The sequence below is a fragment of the Hemitrygon akajei genome, chromosome 28 (genome assembly GCF_048418815.1).
Source record: "Hemitrygon akajei chromosome 28, sHemAka1.3, whole genome shotgun sequence".
Classification (NCBI taxonomy): Eukaryota; Metazoa; Chordata; class Chondrichthyes; order Myliobatiformes; family Dasyatidae; genus Hemitrygon; species Hemitrygon akajei.
In genome coordinates this window covers 2,993,302-3,016,104 of record NC_133151.1, presented here as the reverse complement: position 1 = coordinate 3,016,104, position 22,803 = coordinate 2,993,302, and the positions used below count along the sequence as shown (strand labels likewise).

General features: G+C 46.3%; 1 protein-coding gene across 4 annotated transcripts in view; it reads right to left on the bottom strand.

Moving 5' to 3' along the window:
• Positions 1 to 22,803, bottom strand: part of LOC140717621 (spectrin beta chain, non-erythrocytic 1-like) — a 448,197-nt gene that overhangs the window by 133,651 nt on the left and 291,743 nt on the right. For all 4 annotated transcript variants that reach the window (XM_073031202.1, XM_073031201.1, XM_073031203.1 and 1 more), the window contains exons 4-9: positions 15,574 to 15,747; positions 14,066 to 14,157; positions 11,303 to 11,383; positions 9,764 to 9,879; positions 7,850 to 7,962; positions 4,654 to 4,841 (exon numbers count right to left, since the gene is read on the bottom strand). In XM_073031202.1, coding sequence (XP_072887303.1) covers positions 4,654 to 4,841; positions 7,850 to 7,962; positions 9,764 to 9,879; positions 11,303 to 11,383; positions 14,066 to 14,157; positions 15,574 to 15,747 — 764 coding nt within the window. The remainder of the gene's footprint in view (positions 1 to 4,653; positions 4,842 to 7,849; positions 7,963 to 9,763; positions 9,880 to 11,302; positions 11,384 to 14,065; positions 14,158 to 15,573; positions 15,748 to 22,803) is intronic.

The following is a 22,803-nucleotide window of genomic DNA, read 5'->3' as shown; positions in this document are numbered from 1 at the left end:
ACGTTGTGGTTCACATTTAGCTTTCAGACGTTTCATCATCAGACGCTGATCTCAGCACGCGAAGACCAAGAAGGATGTCACTGACGACATGGTGGAGGATTACAAATACCTGGGGATACGAACTGACAATAAACTGGACTGGTCAAAGAACACTGAGGCTGTCTACAAGAAGGGTCAGAGCCGTCTCTACTTCCAGAGGAGACTGAGGTCCTTTAACATCTGTTGGACGACGCTGAGGATGTTCTACAAGCCTGTGGTGGCCAGTGCTATCATGTTTGCTGTTGTGTGCTGGGGCAGCAGGCTGAGGGTAGCAGACACCCACAGAATCAATAAACTCATTCGTAAGGCCAGTGATGTTGTGGGGGTGGAACTGGACTCTCGGACGGCGGTGTCTGAAAAGAGGATGCTGTCCAAGTTGCATGCCATCTTGGACAATGTCTCCCATCCACTCCATAATGTACTGGTTAGGCACAGGAGTTCATTCAGCCAGAGACTCATTCCACCGAGATGTAACACTGAGCGTCATAGGAAGTCATTCCCGCCTGTGGCCATCAAACTTTACAACTCCTCCCTCGGAGTGTCAGACACCCTGAGCCAATAGGCTGGTCCTGGACTTATTTCCACTGGACATGATTAACTTATTATTATTTAATTATTTATGGTTTTATATTGCTATATTTCTTCACTATTCTTGGTTGGTGTGACTGTAACGAAACCCAATTTCCCTCGGGATCAATAAAGTCTGTCTGTCTGTCTGTAACTGGGATGCCGCAGAAGTTCTGGAGCAATTAAACACGAGAATTTTTAGAAGCCTCAAGGCGGCGCGGCACACGGCAGCAGCGGCCTTTCGGATCTGGTGCTACTTTAATTTAGTTTTTTAATTTAATTTTAAGGCACAATTAGGGTTTAGGGCAATGGATAACAGAGTGACTATCTACCATCGCCAGTTACTGCTGCGATACAGGGATCGCCCGAAAACAAACCTTCATGAAAACCTGTTGGCTAGATTGCGAGACCTCGGCTCGCTGAGGGAATCGGGCCTGCAGTCCTCGGAGTCACCTGATGCCGGAGGTGGGGACGTTGGAAGCGGTGTGAGAGGAAGTGGAAGCGAGGCGAGCGGGCAGGAGTCCGTGCCAGGAAAAAAGCAAACCCTAGCCGGCCGGCTCTCCCGTCCATTTTGCTCTCCAATGGACATTAAATTGGACTACATCTGTGGCAACAAAATACTCGGCGGGAGTACAGAAACGGACAGAATCCCGGACACCGTCATTCAGCTGTTATTTATGTAACAGATTTTCCCCCAAGCCATCAGACTACCAACCTACTGCCCTCTGCTGTGCCTATTGTCTTGTTTATTATTTATTGTAATGCCTGCACTGTTCTGTGTACTTTATGCAGTCCTGGGTAGGTCTGTAGTCTCGTGTAGTTTTTGTGTTGGTTTACGTAGTTCAGTGTAGTTTTTGTATTGTTCATGTAACACCATGGTCCTGAAAAATGTTGTCTCATTTTTACTGTGTACTGTACCAGCAGCTACGGTCGAAATGACAATAAAAAGTGACTTAACCCGACTTGGTTCTCTTCTGATAACTCTGCGCATATACTGAAACAGACGCCATCTATGAACCCCTAAGAGCCAAGGAAACACGAGCCAATAGAATTCAAAGGTCAACTGAAGGGGTAGCCAATCAGGTCCGAGGTAAGTGAAGGAAGGGGAGGGGCCACATAAACGCAAGCACTCCCTGAGAGAAACACCAGAAACTCTGCACCGAGGACGTCACCTTGACTGGTGATAAAATGCCTGCAAGCTAATTGCCAAGCTCGGCAAACACTGAGACATCAAACCTTCCACTGGTTCTGACTGAGTGCTTGATTTTTTTACCCTTTGTCTACAATGATTAAGTTCTGACATTCCTGCGCATTAAGAGTGATGTACAACAGCTAGTAGAAGGCGTTCACGAGAGACAGTCCTGTCACAAATAGGCCAACGAAGGAAGGACGGCCGATTTTCTTACTTGGCGGACACTTAAAGGGTTCTTACAACATCCAGCGATTTCACCATGACTGAAACTTCCTTTAATTCTAGGTTTATCAAATTATTTGAACTTAACTTCCCCCTGCTCCCCCAGTGAAACGTAAACTTGCACCTCCAGATCAAGTGGTCAGTCCAGTAACTTAATCAAAAGTCTTACTGTACAAAAAGTCTTAGGAATATGTTAAAAAGAAAAATTCCTGTAGAGTGAAGATGCTTTCAAAAATAGTGAAAAGTTTCTAAACAGCGAAAAAAACCCTCTAATAAACAGTGAACAGTAAAAAAAAACGAAATCAAATCGGTATTTGGTATGCCTTTAAAACTGCATCAGTAGTCTTCAGTACACTGTCATGCAATTTTACAAGAAAAATCGATCGATAGGTTGTTCCCAGCATCTTGGAGAACTTGTCACAGTTCTTCTGCAGACTTTGGCTGTCTCGCTTGCTTCTGTCTCTCCAGGTAATCCCAGACACCCTCGGTGAGGTTGAGATCAGGGCTCTGTGGAGGCCATACCAACTGAGACCACATATATAAAAAAAATCTACAGAGTGCCCAAGACTTTTTCACAGTGCCATACTTCACAATCAATGGCAGGGAACGGGGCAGGGTCTGGAGGGGAGACCGACAGAAATAAAGATTGAGCTTTACAAAAGTTAAAAGGTGACTTGTTGAGGAACAAGCAACACACACAAAATGCTGGTGGAACGCAGCAGGCTAGGCAGCATCTATAGGGAGAAGCACTGTCGACGTTTTGGGCCGAGACCCTTCGTCAGGACTCACTGAAAGGAAAGATAGTAAGAGATTTGAAAGTAGGAGGGGGAGGGGGAAATGCGAAATGATAGGAGAAGACCGGAGGGGTGTGGGGTGAAGGTGAGAGCTGGAAAGGTGATTGGCGAAAGGGACACAGAGCTGGAGAAGGGAAAGGGACACGGGACGGGAGGCCTAGGGAGAAAGAAAGGGGGGGGAGCACCAGAGGGAGATGAGAACAGGCAGAGTGATGGGCAGAGAGAGAGAGAAATAAAAGGAGAAGGGGGAAATAAATATATCAGGGATGGGGTAAGAAGGGGAGGAGGGGCATTAACGGAAGTTAGAGAAGTCAATGTTCATGCCATCAGGTTGGAGGCTACCCAGCCAGTTGAGAAACATTCAAGATTCTGTGAGGGACCATCAGAGTACGTGCCAAGGTGCTGCTTGTAGATACGTGATGCTCTAACCACGCATCTGTTTGCTTATCTGCGTTTTCTCCGCAGCTGTTACACTTTATTCCGCACTGTTATTGTGTTACCCGGTACCACCTCGATGCACTGTGTAAAAGAATTGATCCGTATCAACAGTGGCAGATGGAATGCAGTGCTGAGAAGTGTCTGGTCGTGCACTTCGACAGAAGAAATAAAAGAGTGCGCTGTTTTCCAAACGGAGAGAAAATACAAAACCCAGAGCTGCGGAAGGAGTGCAGGATCCTTGTGCAGGATTCCCTGTAGGTTGACTCATGGGCTGAGGCGGTGGTGAGGAAGGCAAATGCGATGTTAGCACTCATTTCGAGAGGACTAGAATATAAAAGCAAGGATGTAATGTTGAGGCTCTGTAAAGAACTGGTGAGGCTTCATTTGGAGTATGGTGAGCAGTTTTGGGCCCCGATCTAAGAAACGATGTGCTGATATTGGAGAGGGTTCAAAGGAGGCTCACGAAAAGGAAAGGCTTGTAATATGCACAGTACTTGGTGGCACTGGGCCTGTACACACTGGAAATCAAGAGAATCAGGAGAGACCTCATTGAAATCTATCAAATGAAGGGCCTCTTGGAGAGGGTGACGTGGGAGTCTCTAAGACCAGAGAACACAGTCACTTTAGAACAGATGTGAGGAGGAATTTCTTTAGCCAGGTGGTGGTGAATCAGCGGAATATGTTGTCACAGGCGGCTGTGGAGGCCAAGTTAATGGGTGTATTTAAGGCAGAGGCCGATATGTCCTTGATTGGTCAGGGCATAAAAGGACATGGTGAGAAGGAGACTGGGTCTGAGAGGGAAAATGGATCAGCCGTGATGAAATGGTGGAGCAGATGGGCCTAATCCTGCTCCTATATCTTATGGTCTAACAATATGCATGACAACCTTTCCATTGTACCTTAACAACCATACACTGGCATCCATTAGTCTCGTGAGACCATGGATTTGCACCTTGGAAAGTTTCCAGGGCGCAGGCCTGGGCAGGGTTGTATGGGAGACCGGCAGTTGCCCAAGCTGCAAGCCTTCTCCTCCCCACGCCACCGATGTTGCCCAAGGGAAGGGCACTAGGACCCAAGCAGCTTGGCACCGGTGTCGTTGCAGAGCAATGTGTGGTTAAGTGCCTTGCTCAAGGACACAACACGCTGCCTCAGCTGAGGCTCGAACCAGTGACCTTCACATCACTAGGCCGATGCCTTATCCACTAGGCCACGCGCCACCACACCTTAACAACCAATTCCAAGATAAGACTCTAAAACTATGGCTGAGCTCGAAGCACAAGATCAGATGCGATCTTAACGACTGTTGGAGCTGGCTCCACACCTGCTCCTTTTCATCTATTACACAGGGCACATCTACAGTCGACTCTGAACAAGACGACGGAACGGCTCCAGCTTGCTTACTTGGGTGGCTTCTCCACGGTGCGGTACGTGTTGAACGCTTGCAGCTGGTTCTGAACCCCGTTTAGGGAGTTGGCCAACTTGCGGTCGTTCAGGGTGACGATGGTAAATTCGATCCACTGCAGGAGGTCGGAGGCCAGAGTCTCATACTTGTCAATCATGTTGTCTGCTTCAATTGCATAGTCTAGCACCTGCAGCAGGCAAAGGATAGAGTAAGTTCTTGCTTTTTCAAAAAAAAGACTTTTATAACCATATAACAATTACAGCACAGAAACAGACCATATTGGCCCTTCTAGTCCGTGCCGAACACTTACTCTCACCTAGTCCCACCGATTTGCACTCGGCCCATAACCCTCCATTCCTTTCCCGTCCATATACCTATCTAACTCTTTTTTAATGACAATATCGAACCTGCCTCTACCACTTCTACTGGAAGTTCGTTCCACACAGCCACCACACTCAGAGTAAAGAAGTTCCCCCTCGTGTTACCCCTAAACTTTTGCCCCCTAACTCTCAACTCATGTCCTCTTGTTTGAATCTCCCCTAATCTCAATGGAAAAAGCCTATCCACGTCAACTCTATCTATCCCCCTCATAATTTTAAATACCTCAATCAAGTCCCCCCTCAGCCTTCTACGCTCCAAAGAATAAAGACCTAACTTGTTCAACCTTTCTCGGCAACTTAGGTGCTGAAACTCAGGTAACATTCTAGTAAACACGAGGAAATCTGCAGATGCTGGAAATTCAAGCAGCACACACAAAATGCTGGTGGAACACAGCAGGTCAGGCAGCATCTATAAGGAGAAGCACTGTCGACGTTTCGGGCCGAGACTCTTCGTCAGGACTAACTGAAAGGAAAGATACTAAGAGATTTGAAAGTAGTGGGGGGAGGGGTAAATGTAAAATGATAGGAGAAGACCGGAGGGGGTGGGATGAAAAAGAAAGAGAAAGCAGGATCTCCCAGTGGCCACACATTTTAATTCCACATCCCATTCCCATTCTGATATGTCTATCCATGGCCTCCTCTACTGTCAAGATGAAGCCACACTCAGGTTACCGGCTGGGTAGCCTCCAACCTGACGGCATGAACATTGACTTCTCTAACTTCTGTTAATGCCCCTCCTCCCCTTCTTACTCCATCCCTGATTTATTTATTTCCCCCCCCTCCTTTTTTGTCTCTCTCTGTCCATCACTCTGCCTGTTCTCCATCTCCCTCTAGTGCTTCCCCCTCCCCCTTTCTTTCTCCCTAGGCCTCCCGTCCCATGATCCTTTCTCTTCTCCAGCTCTGTGTCCTTTTTGCCAATCACCTTTCCGGCACTCAGCCTTCTCCTATCATTTGGCATTTCCCCCTCCCCCTCCTACTTTCAAATCTCTTACTATCTTTCCTTTCAGTTAGTCCTGACGAAGAGTCTCGGCCCAAAACGTCAACAGTGCATCTCCCTATAGGTGCTGCCTGGCCTGCTGAGTTCCACCAGCATTTTGTGTGTGTTGCTTGAATTCCAACATCTGCAGATTTCCTCGTGAGAATTGTAAACTCAGTCAGCTCCAATACGGGCACCAGACTCCGTAGTGTCAAAGGACATCTTCAAGGAGCAGTGCCTCAGAAAGGCAGCGTCCATCGTTAAGGACCCCCATCACGCAGGACATGCCCTCTTCTCATTGCTACCATCAGGGAGGAGGTACAGGAGCCTGAAGGCACACACTCAACGATTCAGGAACAGCTTCTTCCCCTCTGCCATCAGGGAGGAGGTACAGGAGCCTGAAGACACACACTCAACGATTCAGGAACAGCTTCTTCCCCTCTGCCATCAGGGAGGGGGTACAGGAGCCTGAAGGCACACACTCAACGATTCAGGAACACCTTCTTCCCCTCTGCCATCCGATTTCTGAACGGACACTGAACCCACGAACACTACCTCACTGCTTTTTTTATTTCTGTTTTTACACCACTTACTTTATCTATTGAATATACATGCGGATACTTACAATAACTCAGTTCTTTTTCCATATTTATCATGCATTGTATCGTGCTGCTGTCACGAAGTTAACAAAATTTCACGACACATGCCGGTGACTCTGATTCCAAGGAATAAAGTCCTGACCTATTCAATCATTCTAACCTTGAACCCCGATCTTCCGGTTGCTGGCACCGTAGAGCATTGCGTTAACCACTACACTACCTTGACGAACACCGACAACAAATAATAACGATTCTGGGCACATGGCAGGGATAAAAAGCCACACAGCAGAAATCCCAGTTCACCGCTCATTAACTGATTTGAGTCACTCGCGGTGCTGCGATTGTTTTTGCGTTTCCCGAGCTACAAGGGGAACGTTAAACACAAGATTCCGGTTTGGATTGATGGTCAGAGTACACCCGCAACAAAGGAGAGCAATTACGATGCCTCTGCCCCGAACAACTCATTGATTAGCGTCATTTTGAGAAGAATAACTGCACCAGGGACACCAGTAACACAGAGAGCAAGAATGTTCGGGGGGGGGGGGGGGTGGGGGACAGACAAATAATAATCAAGGTCGACCTCAGCAGGCAACGGTGCAGCCAACTGCTAAGTTTGTTTTTACTGGTACTGTTTGGAATTTACCAGCAGAATTACTCTCATGGTCACAAGGAGGTGATGCAGATGTTGGAAATCCAGAGCGATACACACAGTGGGCTGGAGGAGCTCGGCAGGTCGGGCAGCATCTGAGGGTGGGAATAAGCAGTCGACGTTTCGGGCCGAGGTCCTTCACTGGGACTGGAAAAGGAAGGGGGAAGAAGTGGGAGTGAGGAGGTGGGGGGAGGGGAGGAAGAAGTACAAGGTGGCAGGTGATAGGTGGAACTGGGAGAGGGGGAGGGAGTGAGGTAAAGAGTTGGGATGTCGATTGGTGAAAGGGATAAAGGGCGGGAGAAGAGGGAATCTGATAGGAGAGGACAGAAGGCCATGGTAGAAAGGGAAGGGGGAGGAGCAACAGATGGGCAGGTGAGGAGAGGTGTGAAAGGTAAACAAGAATGAGAAATAGTGAGGGGGGGACTGGAAGTTTGAGGAATTGATGTCATACCATCAGTTTGGAGACTACCCAGACAGAATACAAGGTGTTGCTCCTCCAACCTGAGTGTGGCCTCATCGCGGCGGTAGAGGAGGCCGTGGACCGACGCGGGGAAATGGGAACGGGAAGCGGAATTGAAATTGTTCTCATACCTTCCCAATGCGCTTCCCCTCCACAGCCAGTGCCTTCATCTTGGAGAAGTAGTGATAGTACGTGGCGACGTAAGTGATGATGGATTTTTCATCAGGCTGGTCCACGCTGACATCTGGAGCGGGGAAGGGAAGAACCCATTATGAGTTCAGCAATCGCAGTGCATCGTCCAATGAAACCCAATGCACGATCCCCTCGGCCTCAAACTCCTCGCATTTATAAACAAAGTATATAATTTTTAAGGAGCATCTTCCATCTGATTTCTGAACGGACATTGAACTCATAAACACCATCTCACTACTATTTTTAAAGAAGTATTTAATTTAACTATTTTATATAAATACTTCTTGTAATTCAAGGTTTTCTCTCTATCATCACGTTTTGCAACGTACTGCTGCCACAAAGACAACTAATCTCACGACATATGCCGGTGATATTAAACCTGATAATGATTGTGAAAAAAGGAGCAAATTAGAGAGGGAACCCCTGAACTTGGGGCCTAGGTAAGTCAGTTGTGGTTAAGTGGACAATGGGGGATATGCCAGGCTGAAACTGGAGCACAGGCATCTTGGAAAGGCTGAACTCGGAGGGGGCAGCTCGTTGCCACAAATGGATCTGAAGTTAAGAATGGGAGCTTTACAGTCAAGGTGCTGAGAAAGAGATAATGGAAGCTGAGGGAAGGCTGGTAACTACCACGTGACAGGGAACATGCTGAGTCTCTCTGTGGAAATAATGACATTTTTGGAGGAGACTCAAGCCTCTGATTATCAGTTCCCCTTTTTCGTCGACACCTTGGATCCCTAGCAACGAATGGAATAAGCCCATTACTCCAGCCACTCTTCTATTAACGGTAAAGTAAGCTGCAGAGAGTTGTAAAATTAGTCAATGCCATTGTGGGCACCGGCCTCGAGTATCCAAGGCATCTTCAAAAAGGCGGCGTCCATCATTAAGGACCCCCGTCACCCAGGACATGCCCTCTTCTCATTGCTACCATCAGGAAGGAGGTACAGGAGCCTGAAGGCACACACTCAGCGATTCAGGAACAGCTTCTTCCCCTCTGCCATCAGGGAGGAGGTACAGGAGCCTGAAGACACACACTCAGCGATTCAGGAACAGCTTCTTCCCCTCTGCCATCAGGGAGGTGGTACAGGAGCCTGAAGGCACACACTCAGCGATTCAGGAACAGCTTCTTCCCCTCTGCCATCAGGGAGGGGGTACAGGAGCCTGAAGGCACACACTCAACGATTCAGGAACAGCTTCTTCCCCTCTGCCATCAGGGAGGAGTTACAGGAGCCTGAAGGCACACACTCAGCGATTCAGGAACAGCTTCTTCCCCTCTGCCATCAGGGAGGTGGTACAGGAGCCTGAAGGCACACACTCAACGATTCAGGAACAGCTTCTTCCCCTCTGCCATCAGGGAGGAGTTACAGGAGCCTGAAGGCACACACTCAGCGATTCAGGAACAGCTTCTTCCCCTCTGCCATCAGGGAGGTGGTACAGGAGCCTGAAGGCACACACTCAACGATTCAGGAACAGCTTCTTCCCCTCTGCCATCAGGGAGGAGGTACAGGAGCCTGAAGGCACACACTCAGTGATTCAGGAACAGCTTCTTCCCCTCTACTATCTGATTTCTGAATGGACATTGAACCCATGAACACCACCTCACTACTTTCTTTATTTCTGTTTTTGGACTACTTATTTAATATACTGGGTTGAACAGATGCAACAGATGTGGAAATTTGAAAGGGCATATGCACAAAATGGACTCTGGCTCTGAAATACACACCAGGTCACTCTGGGCTAATGCACCGCCCTTTCAAATGTCCACACCGTTCCACTGGCATCTGCTCCACCCAGCAAACCCTACCGTGCACATTAGGATGGGGTTGCCTGTCCACGAAAATGTGATAGAGCACCTTCAGGATCGAGCAGCTTGGTGAGTCCTAGGTGCTGCTCCGCCACGTTGAAAGCATTCTGCAAGTTGTAGTGAGCGTTGGACTTCTTCAGCTTGTCAAAGTCGATTAGGTCGGACCTGAAAAGGAGAGGAAACAACTTGAAACAAAATTAGCAGCAAACCAACAGAAGTTCATTCAGAACTTTTGCACTCTCTGCCTTCGTTTGTGAATCTTGAGATCCTACGTTTTTCTAAACTTTCAGATCTACACATGACGCCAACCTACGTCCCTCTGCATTCCTCCACAGCCCAGGGCTTAGTGCAGCGACAATCGGAAGATTGGGGGTTCAACTCCTGCCGCTGTCCTTACTTTCTGTAACTGAAACATGTTCCTCACTTTTCCAGTTCCAATGGACCCAGAGCAAGCAATCTGCTTTTCTCCCGTTACTGATGCTGTCTGACCAGGAGAAAGGGTTAACTTGAGAGGGGGGATGGAAAAAGTTCTGTGAATTTTCTAAATAAACGATAGCACTACAGCACAGAAGACAAATCTGTTGGATAGATACATGGGTGGTATTGGTATGGAGAGGTATGGTCCAGGTTCAGGTCGACGGGAGCAGTTTAAATCGATCAACATGGACTAGATGGGCCGAAGGGCCTGCTTCTGTGCTGTACTTTTCTTTGATTCTATAATCAATATCCTGTAACTTTAGCATGCGGTTGCATCACAGTCAGCGCCAACGACCTGGGTTCAATTCCGCTGCTATCTGTCATTCTCCGTGACCGTGTGGGTTTCCACCGGTTGCTACAGTTTCGACCGTACGACAGAGGAGTAGAAATAGGCCTACTGCCATTCGTTTGTGGCTGATTTTATTGCCCCTCTCAATCCTATTCTCCTGCCTTCTCCCCGTAACCTTTGACACCCTGACTAATCCTGCTTCACTCCAGGCTGGAGACACGTGGTGAGCCGTGCATTGGATAGGGTTGTGGGAGTGTTTATTGTTGTCCCTGTAGCAGAGAACCGTGCCTGCCCATGGTCAAGGGGTGGCGGGTATCGTAGTTACCTTTCCCTTGCTTGTATCTGTGTCTGTACTCTGTCCCCACACCGTTTTCCCGTGTATTGTACTGCCGACCCGACTTTTCCCACACTCGTCTATTCTAAGTGCGTTTGTGCGAATATTGTAGCCGCTTGTGTTGTTCCCAAGCTTTTTCTCCCCTTGTAAATAAACTCCTTATTAACACTGTGTGTCCAGAGCTCTTGCCTTTGAGACCCAAAGAATCTTTCTCATTTCCATCACAACACCTGCATATTGAAACCCCCCCATGACACTGCTCTTCTTACGGGCCTTTTCTGGTTCCTGTTTACACGGTTTGTGAATGTCTGCAAAGAGTAAGGATTCAGATTGTTTACTGTATACATTCTTTGATATTAAATTGAACCACTCAAATAAAGCTAATCTTTATAAGATGGGTTATAGCTTTATAGAATCCTGTTTTTATGTGGCAAAATAATGCCGTAGTGAAGGATTCGACGCAGACGTTACAAAGGACAACATCATACCTGTGCTTGTGGACAATTGCATTGAATGCCAATCCATCCCTCCAACTTGTGGTGAAGTTGTGAACATTGACATTGGGATACCTGCAAACCACACAAAAAAAAACAACTCAGTTTTTACTGTACAGTGGAGACTGTGGGACAAAAGTACACTTGTGCCAACTGAAAACAATAAATTCCAAAAGGTTGTAGGACAATGCAACTGAGAGGAATTTACATATTTCACAACCACCGACATAAAGCTGGGGTTTCACTTTAGGAGGCTGGTCCGATGTGGCGACATTGTTATGTAATTTTTTAGCGCGCTTTTGTGTTCAGGTTGTGTTCAATAAAATGTGTTATGGGTTTGGTTAAATACAAAATGCCTCACTTCGTTTTATTTACATAAACCTACAAGGTCACCTTCAAACAAAGGGAGATTAAGGATTTGAATAGTCTCTGAATAAAGTGATTGAATAGACAGACCGACTGGCCTCCCCCGGTCAATAATTATCTGATTAATAACTTTTTTTATGCCTCCATATGACTTGAGGTGTGGAAGGGCACGTGAACAAATATCTCACTGGGGCACCATCATTACGTGCCGAGTTGTATGACATGGGCGATCACGGTCTTTCCGTGACCATGATTGTTCTTGGCAAATTTTTCTACAGGAACAGTTTGCCATCGCCTTCTTCTGGGCGGTGTCTTTACAAGATGGGTGACCCAGCCATTAGCAATACTCTTCGGAGATCGTCTCTCTGGTGTCAGTGGTTATGTAACCAGGACTTGTGCTGTGCCCCACTACCTGTCCCCATGGCTTCCTGTGACCCTGAGGGGGGGGGCAGGGGCTTAGCAGGTGCTACACCTCACCCAAGGGTGACCTGCAGGCTAGTGGAGGGAAGGCACGCTTTACACCTCCTCTGGTAGAGACTTATCTCCGCCTCACCACCCTTCACGAGGGGCATCAGAACATTTTAAGGTGCTTGGAAATAGAGGATGTCAGGGGTAAGTTTTTCCACACAGAGAGTAGTGAGTGCGTGGAATGCACTGCTGGTGGAGATGGAAACAATAGGGTCTTTTAAGAGCCTCTTAGATATGGAGCTTAGGAAAATAGAGGGCTATGCCCTACGGAAACTCTAGGCAGTCTCTAGAGTAGGTTACATAGTCAGCACAATATTGTGGGCCGAAGGGCCTGTAATGTGCTGTAGATTTCTATGTTCTGTGTTCTAATAATGAAAGATATGGACACCAGCTCCCTTGCACCGATAGGACGAAGGACAGCTTCCAGAAGTGAAAAGACTCCAACCAAGAGCCCTGAACCTTGGACAGCCCACACTGCAGCAAAGCCCAAATCATCACGTTAGTAAACATGCTGAGCTCACTGTGATTCCGAACCTCAATCTGCCTGATAATTTTGTGACCGATGGAATGGGTTGTGTGTGCGTGTGCTTGTGTATTTGTGGACAAGCGTTTTTCATTTGCCGTGTCAAACTCTTGCTGTCCGTGTCGCACAAGTTGCCATTCATTCTCTTCCAATCTCGAGAGAAAAAACAAGCAAAAGGGAAGAACTATGTACAAGTAGGGAGTGATCTTGATTCATACTGGGGAAAAATGGTTTAACTACATAATGCCTCATAGGCCTGATTTTTTTGTCACAAATCAATGAATCTGTTGTAAAAAAAAGGTCACCATATTTTTCAATCCTTAATATTGTTTTTTTTCCCCCTTTTGAGACATTGTAAGTGTTACTTCGATGTACTCTTGTTATTTTGGATGATAATAATAATAATAATAAAAAGATTTGAAAAGAAATTTACTTCTTAGCTGGTTCAGCATTGAGAGCTGAAGGGCCTGTTCCTGTGCTGTATGCCCGCAGCCCCCTCCTTTGTGAGAATCGCAAGGGCACTAGTGGGTGGGGTCAGTGGACCCAGGAAATGGGAGAGAGACGTGCAGAATGCCTCGTTCCCCGGCGATGCAAAGTCACGCGACATCGGCCATTGTCTCTTGGAGACACATTTGTGGATTGGGGACTGTGCTACGTGCAAGCCCTCGGGCAAAGTGGGCTGGTTGAGAGGGAGATTGCATCACCCCCAACCTGATTGACATCTACTACCCTGCGAGTCAAGATAAAAGAGGGGCTGTAGAGACGCTAGCGATCCCATAATAGCGGGAAGCCACGTGCGTTTGGTTCCCTTGCCTGGAAGCCGGTGGCTGGTACCATGGAAAATGACTTTGAACTAACAACGGGGAACCAACTCCCCCGACTCAACGGATTGGCCTCATAAAAGACCCGGGCAAGTTCTTTTCTCAAAATCTCTCTCTCTCCAACAAGTGCAAACCCAGCGGTCCCCAAAGGCTGAAGCCTGCAGGAAGTGAGTGACTTTTATATTTCCATCGGACAATACATTATCCCCTAGACAAACGATAGAGCTATTTCTTATTGATGATTAGTACTATACCCACGCGTTTAGATTGAGTATTGATGACGTATATTATCTGAATGTATTAATCTTATTTTTGTGCCCCTTTATAAATAAAGACTTTTAAAAATAGTACCATCAGACTTCAACGGACCTCTCTATCTTTGCTGGTAAGTGACCCAGTTACGGGGTTCGTAACAAAATGTCTTCTTATTTACGCATTGCACCGCTGGCACAAAGTTAATAAATTTCGTGACATGCCGGTGACGTTAAACCCGCTTCTGGTTCTCATTAACATTTTCCCCACACTTTCAAAATGTTTTGCAGATCTATTATTATTTATTATTGCTTCTCAAGCTCTTACCCTGCTGTTTTCATCTGACACCAGAGTAGCAGTGCATCCTTGGCAGATTTCTTCTCCTTGTTGTCTTCCGTCTCTACGCTAATGTCCTGGATCTGTAGGAAGAAAAACACACACACACACACACACAGTGAATGTGTCTGTAAGACACAAGGCACGTTTACATCCTGCAGATTGAGGCAACAGGAGTTTTTTTTAAAGTCGAATAAAACCGCCGGGATTCTGCTACAGAACAGAAAGAAGTGCTGGCAACACTCAGCAGGTCAGTCAGCGTCTGTGGACAGAGAAACACGAGCTATATCCCCACAGTGGTGTGCAGAAGAGCACCTCTGAACGCCTAACAGATTGACGGGCTACGGCAGCAGAAGGGCATGGGCATGCACTCACCAACTGGCCACTTCTTAGGTACAGGAGGGACTTTTAATTAAAGTGGCCACTGACTGCAGAAACTGGCGTCCACTCCAAAATGAAAAACAACAGCATCATCCCGCTGCTCTGTCTGATGGGCTTCTGATTGTGAAAGCGAATCAGTCCTGGTGATAAGCCAACACCTCACTCCCCTTCCAAGACAGAAACCGGAAAGCAAAGCGACTTTTACCGTGCCTTTTAACTTTAGGCAGAGTTCGGCTGCACAGAAAATACCACAGACTGGAGCAGGAGGGTCCCAGCAGACATATATAGATTAAGCGGGGCAAAACTCCCCGATGGTATTTAAAACCTCATCCTATTACTGCAATCTTTGGACTACCAGTGACAGACCCTAGTCATTTATCCTCATCAGCTTGTCGTTTAATTGCTTTCGTGACATTAATAGCCCGAAGATCGATTTTTATTTAAGTGGAAACATTCCAATCCACCTACCACATTTCAATGGTTTTCCCAAACGATTGCATGTTTAAATTTGGAAAAGATTAGGAGCAGCACTATGGACCCCTCGGTTAAATTTGAAGAAGCTTGGAAGCCATTTATTCAACATTTTCATATGATGTAAGTTGACCCTTTCTGAATCCTTTTGTCCAGTAATTTTTTTAATGGATAGAGGAGCGAAGTTAAACGACAAAACATAATTTTAACCGATGAATTATGGCAACCCAATCTTTGTTTTTTTAGGTTAGTTTGTTTTAGTTTGGGTTTTTTCTTCTTTTTTTTATAATTATAATTATCTTTTTCATGGTTAATTACTGATTAAATGGTTAATCATTTTCATGGTTTGTTACTTGGAATATGTGTTTCTACATGTTAACCGTTATTAATGTATTCCTGATCTCTATGTATTAGCATTAATATTGTTTATTGGAAACTTAATAAGAAGATTGAAAAAGAAAAACTCCCCGATGGAGTCCGATGTGGAAGTGCATGAATTCAACAGCGCAAGATCAAATAACGAAGGAAAAGACCGCGAGGGGTAGTAATTTGCAAAGTGCACGGAAGGCCCAGTAGGTCGGGCAGCGTCCCTGTGAGACGGAAACGGAGCAGTTTCTAAGTGCTGAGAGACAAGGGACGAATGGTACCTGGAACCGAAGAATGATGGTCCATATCAGGCCAAGAGTGAGGCGATGGTTCCCATCTACGATGTCGTGCGACCCCATATTTTCCAGGTGCACCTTCTGCTCCTTCAAGAACTGCAAGGCCTTGTCCACGTTCTCCAGGCAGTGAATCCGCATCCGTCCTTTGGTCGGCTTGGGCTGGAAACAGAGACAAAGGTCTTGGGGTTAGCATCCCTCTCAAACCTAATCCCTGGCAAAATGGATCGAGTTCAAGTTTATTGTTGTCAGACTGTACGTATATACAGGTTTCCCTCGCAATCTGAAGGTAGAGCGTTCCTACTTTGTAATCCGAAATGTCGTAAAGCGAAGAAGCAATTACCATTAATTTACATGGGGAAAAACTTTTGAGCGTTCCCAGACCCAAAAAATAACCTACCAAATCAAAGCAAATAACACATAAAACCTAAAATAACATGAACATATAGTAAAAGCAGGAATGATATGATAAATATACATCCCATATAAAGTAGAAATATTGTAGGTACGGTGTAGTTTCACTTATCAAACTCAGGAAGGCAGCGAGCCAAAATTGATTCGGAGGAAAAAAATCGGCACGTACACACATGCGCAAACAACTGCCCGCACAAGGCTTCACGGTCATGGTAGTCTTTCTCGGGGTAAACATGCATATAAAGCGGGCGTCTTTTTCTCGTAAAAGCGAAAATCCTCTTTGGTTAGCGAAAACAGGTACTAATGTAAGTTTCTCGTAACAGCGTGTTGCCGATAATCGAACGATCGAACAGCGGGGGGGGGGCCACACGTACAACCAAACGAAGCAACGTTCCTCTGGGCCGCGGTGCACCCTCAAAGCACATATCACACAGAGCACATAAAGCAAAATAAGTCAGTAAAGTATAACTCATAGTGCATGACACAGGTAAACAGTAAACAGATCGCTGTCCTAGTGACGAGACCGCAGTGGTGGCAGGGTTTTCGTTAGTCTCGGAGTCCGAGGGGAAAAACTGCTACCCAGTCTGTAGTCCTAGCTCAGATGCTCCTGTACATCCTTCTTGATGGTAGTGGGTCAAAGAGAATGCGGGATGGGTGGTAGGGATCCTCAACAATGTACACTTGCAGGCTGAACAAGCTTATCGATGACAAATATTTCACAGGATGCATCACCAGATGTTGCATTAGAACTTTGATCTCGAAACATTAAAGCTCTATATCTTTCCTCAGCCTCATCTTAGGACACTGCCTCTTGCCATGCCTCTCTGAAGGATGTTGCTCCAGTGAATGTTATTCAAGCATCAAAGACCAAGGATCAACTTTATTTGCTGCATACATTTACATGTATTAGGAATTTGGTGTGGCGTGTTGGTCGGGGCGTGACAGGCAACAGAAAACAACATTCATCAATTACAAAGAAAGAATTATGTAAAAAAATGAAGTTAGAGATTTAAGTATTTGAATATAATGAACAGCCTGTATTTAAAATGTAAATACAATTATAAAAAGTAGTTTAAAGTGTTTACAGTGCAGTGACTGAGGTAACAGAGGGGGGCATGGAGATGGCTAACTAGAATGGTTGATCAGATTAACTGCCTTGGGGAGCAAACATTTAAAATGGTGAGAAGTTTTTGTTTTAATTGCCCCACAGCACTTCCCAGAAAGCAGCTTTAGAAAATGCCCCTCCTCCCCTTCTTATCCCATCCCTAATATATTTAGTTTCCCCCCCGCTTCCTTTTTTTCCCCCTCTTTCTGCCCATCACTCTGCCGGTTCTCCATCTCCCTCTGGTGCTCCCCTACCCCTTTCTCCCTCGGCCTCCCGTCCCATGATCCTTTCCCTTCTCCAGCTCTGTATCCCTTTTGCTGATCACCTTTCCAGCTCTCAGCTTCATCCCCACCCCCTCCGGTCTTCTCCTATCATTTCACATTTCCCCCTCCCTCTCCTACTTTCAAATCTCTTACTATCTTTCCTTTCAGTCAGTCCTGACGAAGGGCCTCGGCCCGAAACGTCGACAGTGCTTCTCCCTATGGATGCTGCCTGGCCAGCTGCGTTCCACCAGGCGTTTTGTGTGTGTTGCTTGAATTTCCAGCATCTGCAGATTTCCTTGTGTTTGCTTTAGAAAAGGCAGTTTTTGCAGGGTGGTTGGTGTCTCCCCCCACCCCACCCCACGATGACTTCTCCCTGCCCACTTCTTTGTCTTGCACCTATACGAGGCCTGCAGAGATGGTAGGCTGCGTCCAGTAACTTTGGGGTGGCACAGTTGTGTAGTGGTTAGCACGACGCTCTACAGTACCAATGACCCGGGTTCAATTCCAGCCGCTGATTGGTAAGGAGATTGCATGTTCTCCTTGTGGCCACGTGGGTTTCTTCCGGGTGCTCTGGTTTCCTCCCACTATCTAAAGATGTACCGGTTTGTAGGCCGTTGGCAGTTGTAAATTGTCCCGTGACTAGGCTTGGGTTTAGACCATAAGACATTGAAGCAGAATTAGGCCTTTCGGCCCATCGAGTCTGTTCCGCCATTTCATCATGGCTGATCCATTTTCCCTCTCAGTCCCAATCTCCTGCCCTCTCTCCCCGTATCCCTTCATCCCCTGACTAATCAAGAACCTATCAACCTCTGCCTTAAATATACATGAAGACTTGGCCTCCACAGCTGCCCGTGGCAAAGAATTCCACAGACTCATCACTCTCTGGCTAAGAGATTCCTTATAATCATTCTAAAAGGACAACCCTCTATTCTGAGGCTCTGTCACCTGAGGAAACCTCCTCTCCACATCCACTCCATCGAGGCCTTTCACCACTCGATAGGTTTCAATGAGGTCACCCCTCATTCTTCTGAATTCCAGTGAGTACAGGCCCAGAGCCATCAGATGCGTTTCAGTCCCGGAATCATTTTTGTGAACCTCCTTTGAACCCTCTCCAGTTTCAGCACATCCTTTCTACGATAAAGGGCCCAAAACTGTTCATAATACTTCAAATGAGGCCTCACCAGTGCATTATAAAGTCTCAACATTACATCCCTTGCCTTGGGAGTATTATGAACAGTCCTATATTCTAGTCCTCTTGAAATGAAAGCTAACATTGCATTTGCCTTCCTTAACACAGATTCAACCTGTAAATTAACTTTTAGGGAATCCTGCACAAGGACTCCCAAGTCCCTTTGCATCTCAGTTTTTTGTATTTTCTCACCATTTAGAAACTATTCTACTCCCATTTCTTCTGCCAAAGTGCGTGACCATACACTTCCCGAGACTGTATTCTATTTGCCACTTTTTTGCCCATTTTTCCAAAAGTCCTTCTGTAGCCTCTCTACTTTCTCAAAACTAACTGCCTCTCAACCTATCTCCATACTGTTGCAAACTTTGCAACCATATCATTACTACTGTTTGGGGGGGGGTGGTCTGTATACAACTCCCATCAGGGTCTTTTAACCCTTGCAGTTCCTTAGCCCTATCCACAACGATTCATCACCTTCCGACCCAATGTCACCTCTTTCTAACGATTTGATTTCATTTTTTTTTACCAACCGAGCAATTTCACCCCCTCTGCCTTCCTGCCCGTCCTTTCGATACAATGCGTATCCTTGGATGTTACGCTGTAATCTTCTTACAGCCGTGATCCAGTGATGCCGACAACATCATACCTGCCAATCTGCAACTGTGCCACAAGTTCATCTACCTTATTCCGCATACTGCGCACATAACACCTTCAGTCCTGTATTCACCCCTTTCGATTTGTCCGCCTTTTACGTTGCAACTCATCCTGCTGACCGCAATCTTGCACTAAAAACAACCTCCCCTCACTACACCTTGCCTCTGTTCGTAAACCAGCTACCTCATCTTCAGCACTGTCATCCTTCCCCACGATACTTCTTGCACTGAAATATACACAGCTCAGGCCACTAGCTGCGCCATGCTTGATCTTTTGATTGTAACGTTGTCTGAGGTCTTACCCACATCCGCCTCCACAAACTCTCCGCTAACTGTCCTGGCGCTCTGGTCCCCATCCCCCTGCAACTCTAGTTTAAATCCCACCGAGCAGCATTTAACAAACCTTCCCGCTCCAGCTCAGGTGCAAACCGTCCCTCCTGTACAGGTCCCGGCCTTCTTTGGAAGAGGGCCCAACGATTGTTATGTCCTCCTGCTTACACCAACTCCTCAGACAGGTATTAAACTGTGCAATCTTCCTAGCTCTGGCCTCACTAGCCCATGGCACGGGTAGCAATCCTGACATCACAACGCCGGAGGCCCAGTCTGTAGTCCCGAGTGCAGTCTCCTTTGCTGCTTCATGTCGGGGGGTGGGGGGGGGGGGCAGCATCAGTGCTGGCGGTACAAAGAGACTAAAGACCCTCATCAGACAGGCTGGATCCGTCCTTAGCGACAACCCGGAGTTAGCGGTGGGGAGGAGGTCACTGAACAAACTGCTATCCATCATGGACAATCAGGCACGTCCTCTCCATGACCTACTGAATAAGCAGCACAGCGCCCTTATGAACTGATTCATTCAGCTCTAGTGTCACAAGGATCGTTACGGAGAACCTTCCCTACCAAATGCAATAGGCACATACAACAGTTCATCGCTGTGTGACAGGAGAACACACATCATAGTACAATGGTCTCTTTGTTTTATTATTTCATACATTGTTATTGCACATTGGTAAATTATCACTGTGCATATTATTATTATTATTATTATGTACTTATTATTATTGCTAGATGTGCTTTTAAATGTTGCTGCTGTAAAAAATAATTTCCCACTCGGGATCAATAAAGTACTTATTATTACTCTACAGTCCTGCTGAAGAGTTTCGGCCCGAAACGTTGACTGTACTCTTTTTCCATTGGTGCTGGCCTGGCCTGCTGAGTTCCTCCAGCATTTTGTGTGTATTTCTTTGGATTTCCACCATCGCAGATCTTCTCGTGCTAGTAATGTCCGATGTGAGGATGCTCTCTACGATGGCAGTGTAGAATTGCACCAGTATGGCTGGTAAAAAGACTCTTACTAGGAAATGGTTATCACAGGAGAGCCCAACCTTAAATGCATGGATGGAAATTACAATGGACATTTCCAAAATGGAGAAGATAACAGTATCTGGTAATCATAAGTTGGAACAATTTGATTCATACTGGGAAAAATAGTTTAACTACATAACACCTCATAGGCCTGATTCTATCCTCACAAATCAATGAATATGTTGTAAAAAAAAAAGATCACTCCCTACTTGTACATAGTTTTCTCCTTTCGCTTGTTCTTTCTTTCTTCTCTTTTCTATAAGAGTATACCTCAGATAAATATTATGTGGAGATTTGTGGCTATATGATATACGTACAATATATAACCATATAACAATCACAACACGGAAACAGGCCATCTCGGCCCTCCTAGTCATCTGAAATATATCTTATGGAAATGTTTGCCTGATGATGAACTTCAATAAAAAACAAATTACAAAGAAAAAAGAATTGCACCAGTATGTTCTAGGGAAGATGGAGTTTTACCAGCCGCTGCAAGAAGTACGTCCTCTGCCGGGCCTTCTTCTGAATGAAGGAAATACTGTTCTCCCACATAAGGTCCTGCAAAATACAGATGCCTACCAGTCTGAATGGATGAACGGTGTCAACTGTCGAGTTGTTGATGACGAGTGGGTAGAGAGGAGACATATTTACCCCTGAAGTCGATATGGTTTTGAGGGAAAGTTGTTGTGGTTGCTCCAGGACTTCAGCTTGTTAGCTTCCTGTGAAACAGAGTTAGATCCAGCACGATTGGTTCACGCTCCACAACCTGGGCAGCTGTCAGGGCATGGAGTGCAGACGTTTAAAACAAACTTCCTTCGAGTAGGATTATGAAACTCAACTAATTGGGAGGGAATCTCAGATGTTGTAGATGGTGACCTATATATACTTTAACAGTAAATTTATTTTGAACTAACTATCACCAAGTAACACATTGATTTCCTCCAAAAAGACCACAACCTTGTTGTTAAGTTTGGAGACTTGTGTGCCTCAACAACCTGGAGAGCTGTGTTGGCTGCAGTCAGGGCTTTAAGCTTTGGCTCTTGGTAGGGTCACCCATGCCAAACAGGTCAAAGGGCAGAGGTCAGACTAAGAGTGGTCCTCCCGGTTTGGGGGTTCAGCTCAGGGCCAACATCCCTGAGTGGCAAAACAAAACTGATACGGAAACAGCGATGAAGAACCCTTCTACACCTGAGTGCGACGGTATTCCTGAGTCTCCACTGACAGGAGTGAAGACCGAGAGGAAGCTACTGACACAATGAAGGAAGCCCTGACCGCCGCAGAGACGGAGGACCTTCATCACCGCCCGAAACGCCAGCAGCGCCATGAGCCGTAAGAAGAAGAATAAAATTTAAAACACTTTGGACCTTCGAACCGAGATCATCTAGCCATCGAAGTGTTCTAGGATTAGAAAGCACGCCTTGAAATATCTCTGCCGTACAGATGGCAGAAGTTAGGGTTTGTCAGTGGAGATCAAGAAGTAATTAACCAGCAGTTGATATGTGCACTCATCAGCTCTGACGTTAAGTAAATAAGCTACTGCACTCCTCTCCCCAAGCATACACTCGTCAGATGAACCCATCCATTCCTTGTTATTTACCCATGGAAAGCTCATCGGCCACGAGAAGGTCCAGAATGCAACTCGGGTTCAAGCCAGCGCTGAAATTCAGATGAAGTTCCAGTTCACCCACACAGCCCCTTTAAAGAGGATTAAATATTTATTCCGCATAGTGACTCACCCCACCCCACCCCACTCCCCCGGCCCTTCCTGACATCTGCCCACTTCTGCTTCAGGTCAGTTCACTTGCAGAAGTTCCAAGGAATCTCATAATATTTAACAGTTAATTTTGTCACACTGCAGGAAGTGTGGGCTGAAAAGGGTACAGAGGAGATTTACCCGGATGCTGCCTGGTTTACAGAGTTTGCATTACGATCAGAGATTAAGGGAGCTAGGGCTTTACTCTTTGGAGAGAAGGAGGATGAGAGGAGACATGATAGAGGTGTACAAGATATTAAGAGGAATAGATAGAGTGGACAGCCAGCGCCTCTTCCCCAGGGCACCACTGCTCAGTACAAGAGGACATGGCTTTAAGATAAGGGGAAGAAAGTTCAAGGGGGATATTAGAGGAATGTTTTTTTACTCAGAGAGTGGTTGGTGCGTGGAATGCACAGCCTTGAGTCAGTGGTGGAGCCAGATACACTAGTGAGATTTAAGAGACTACTAGACAGGTA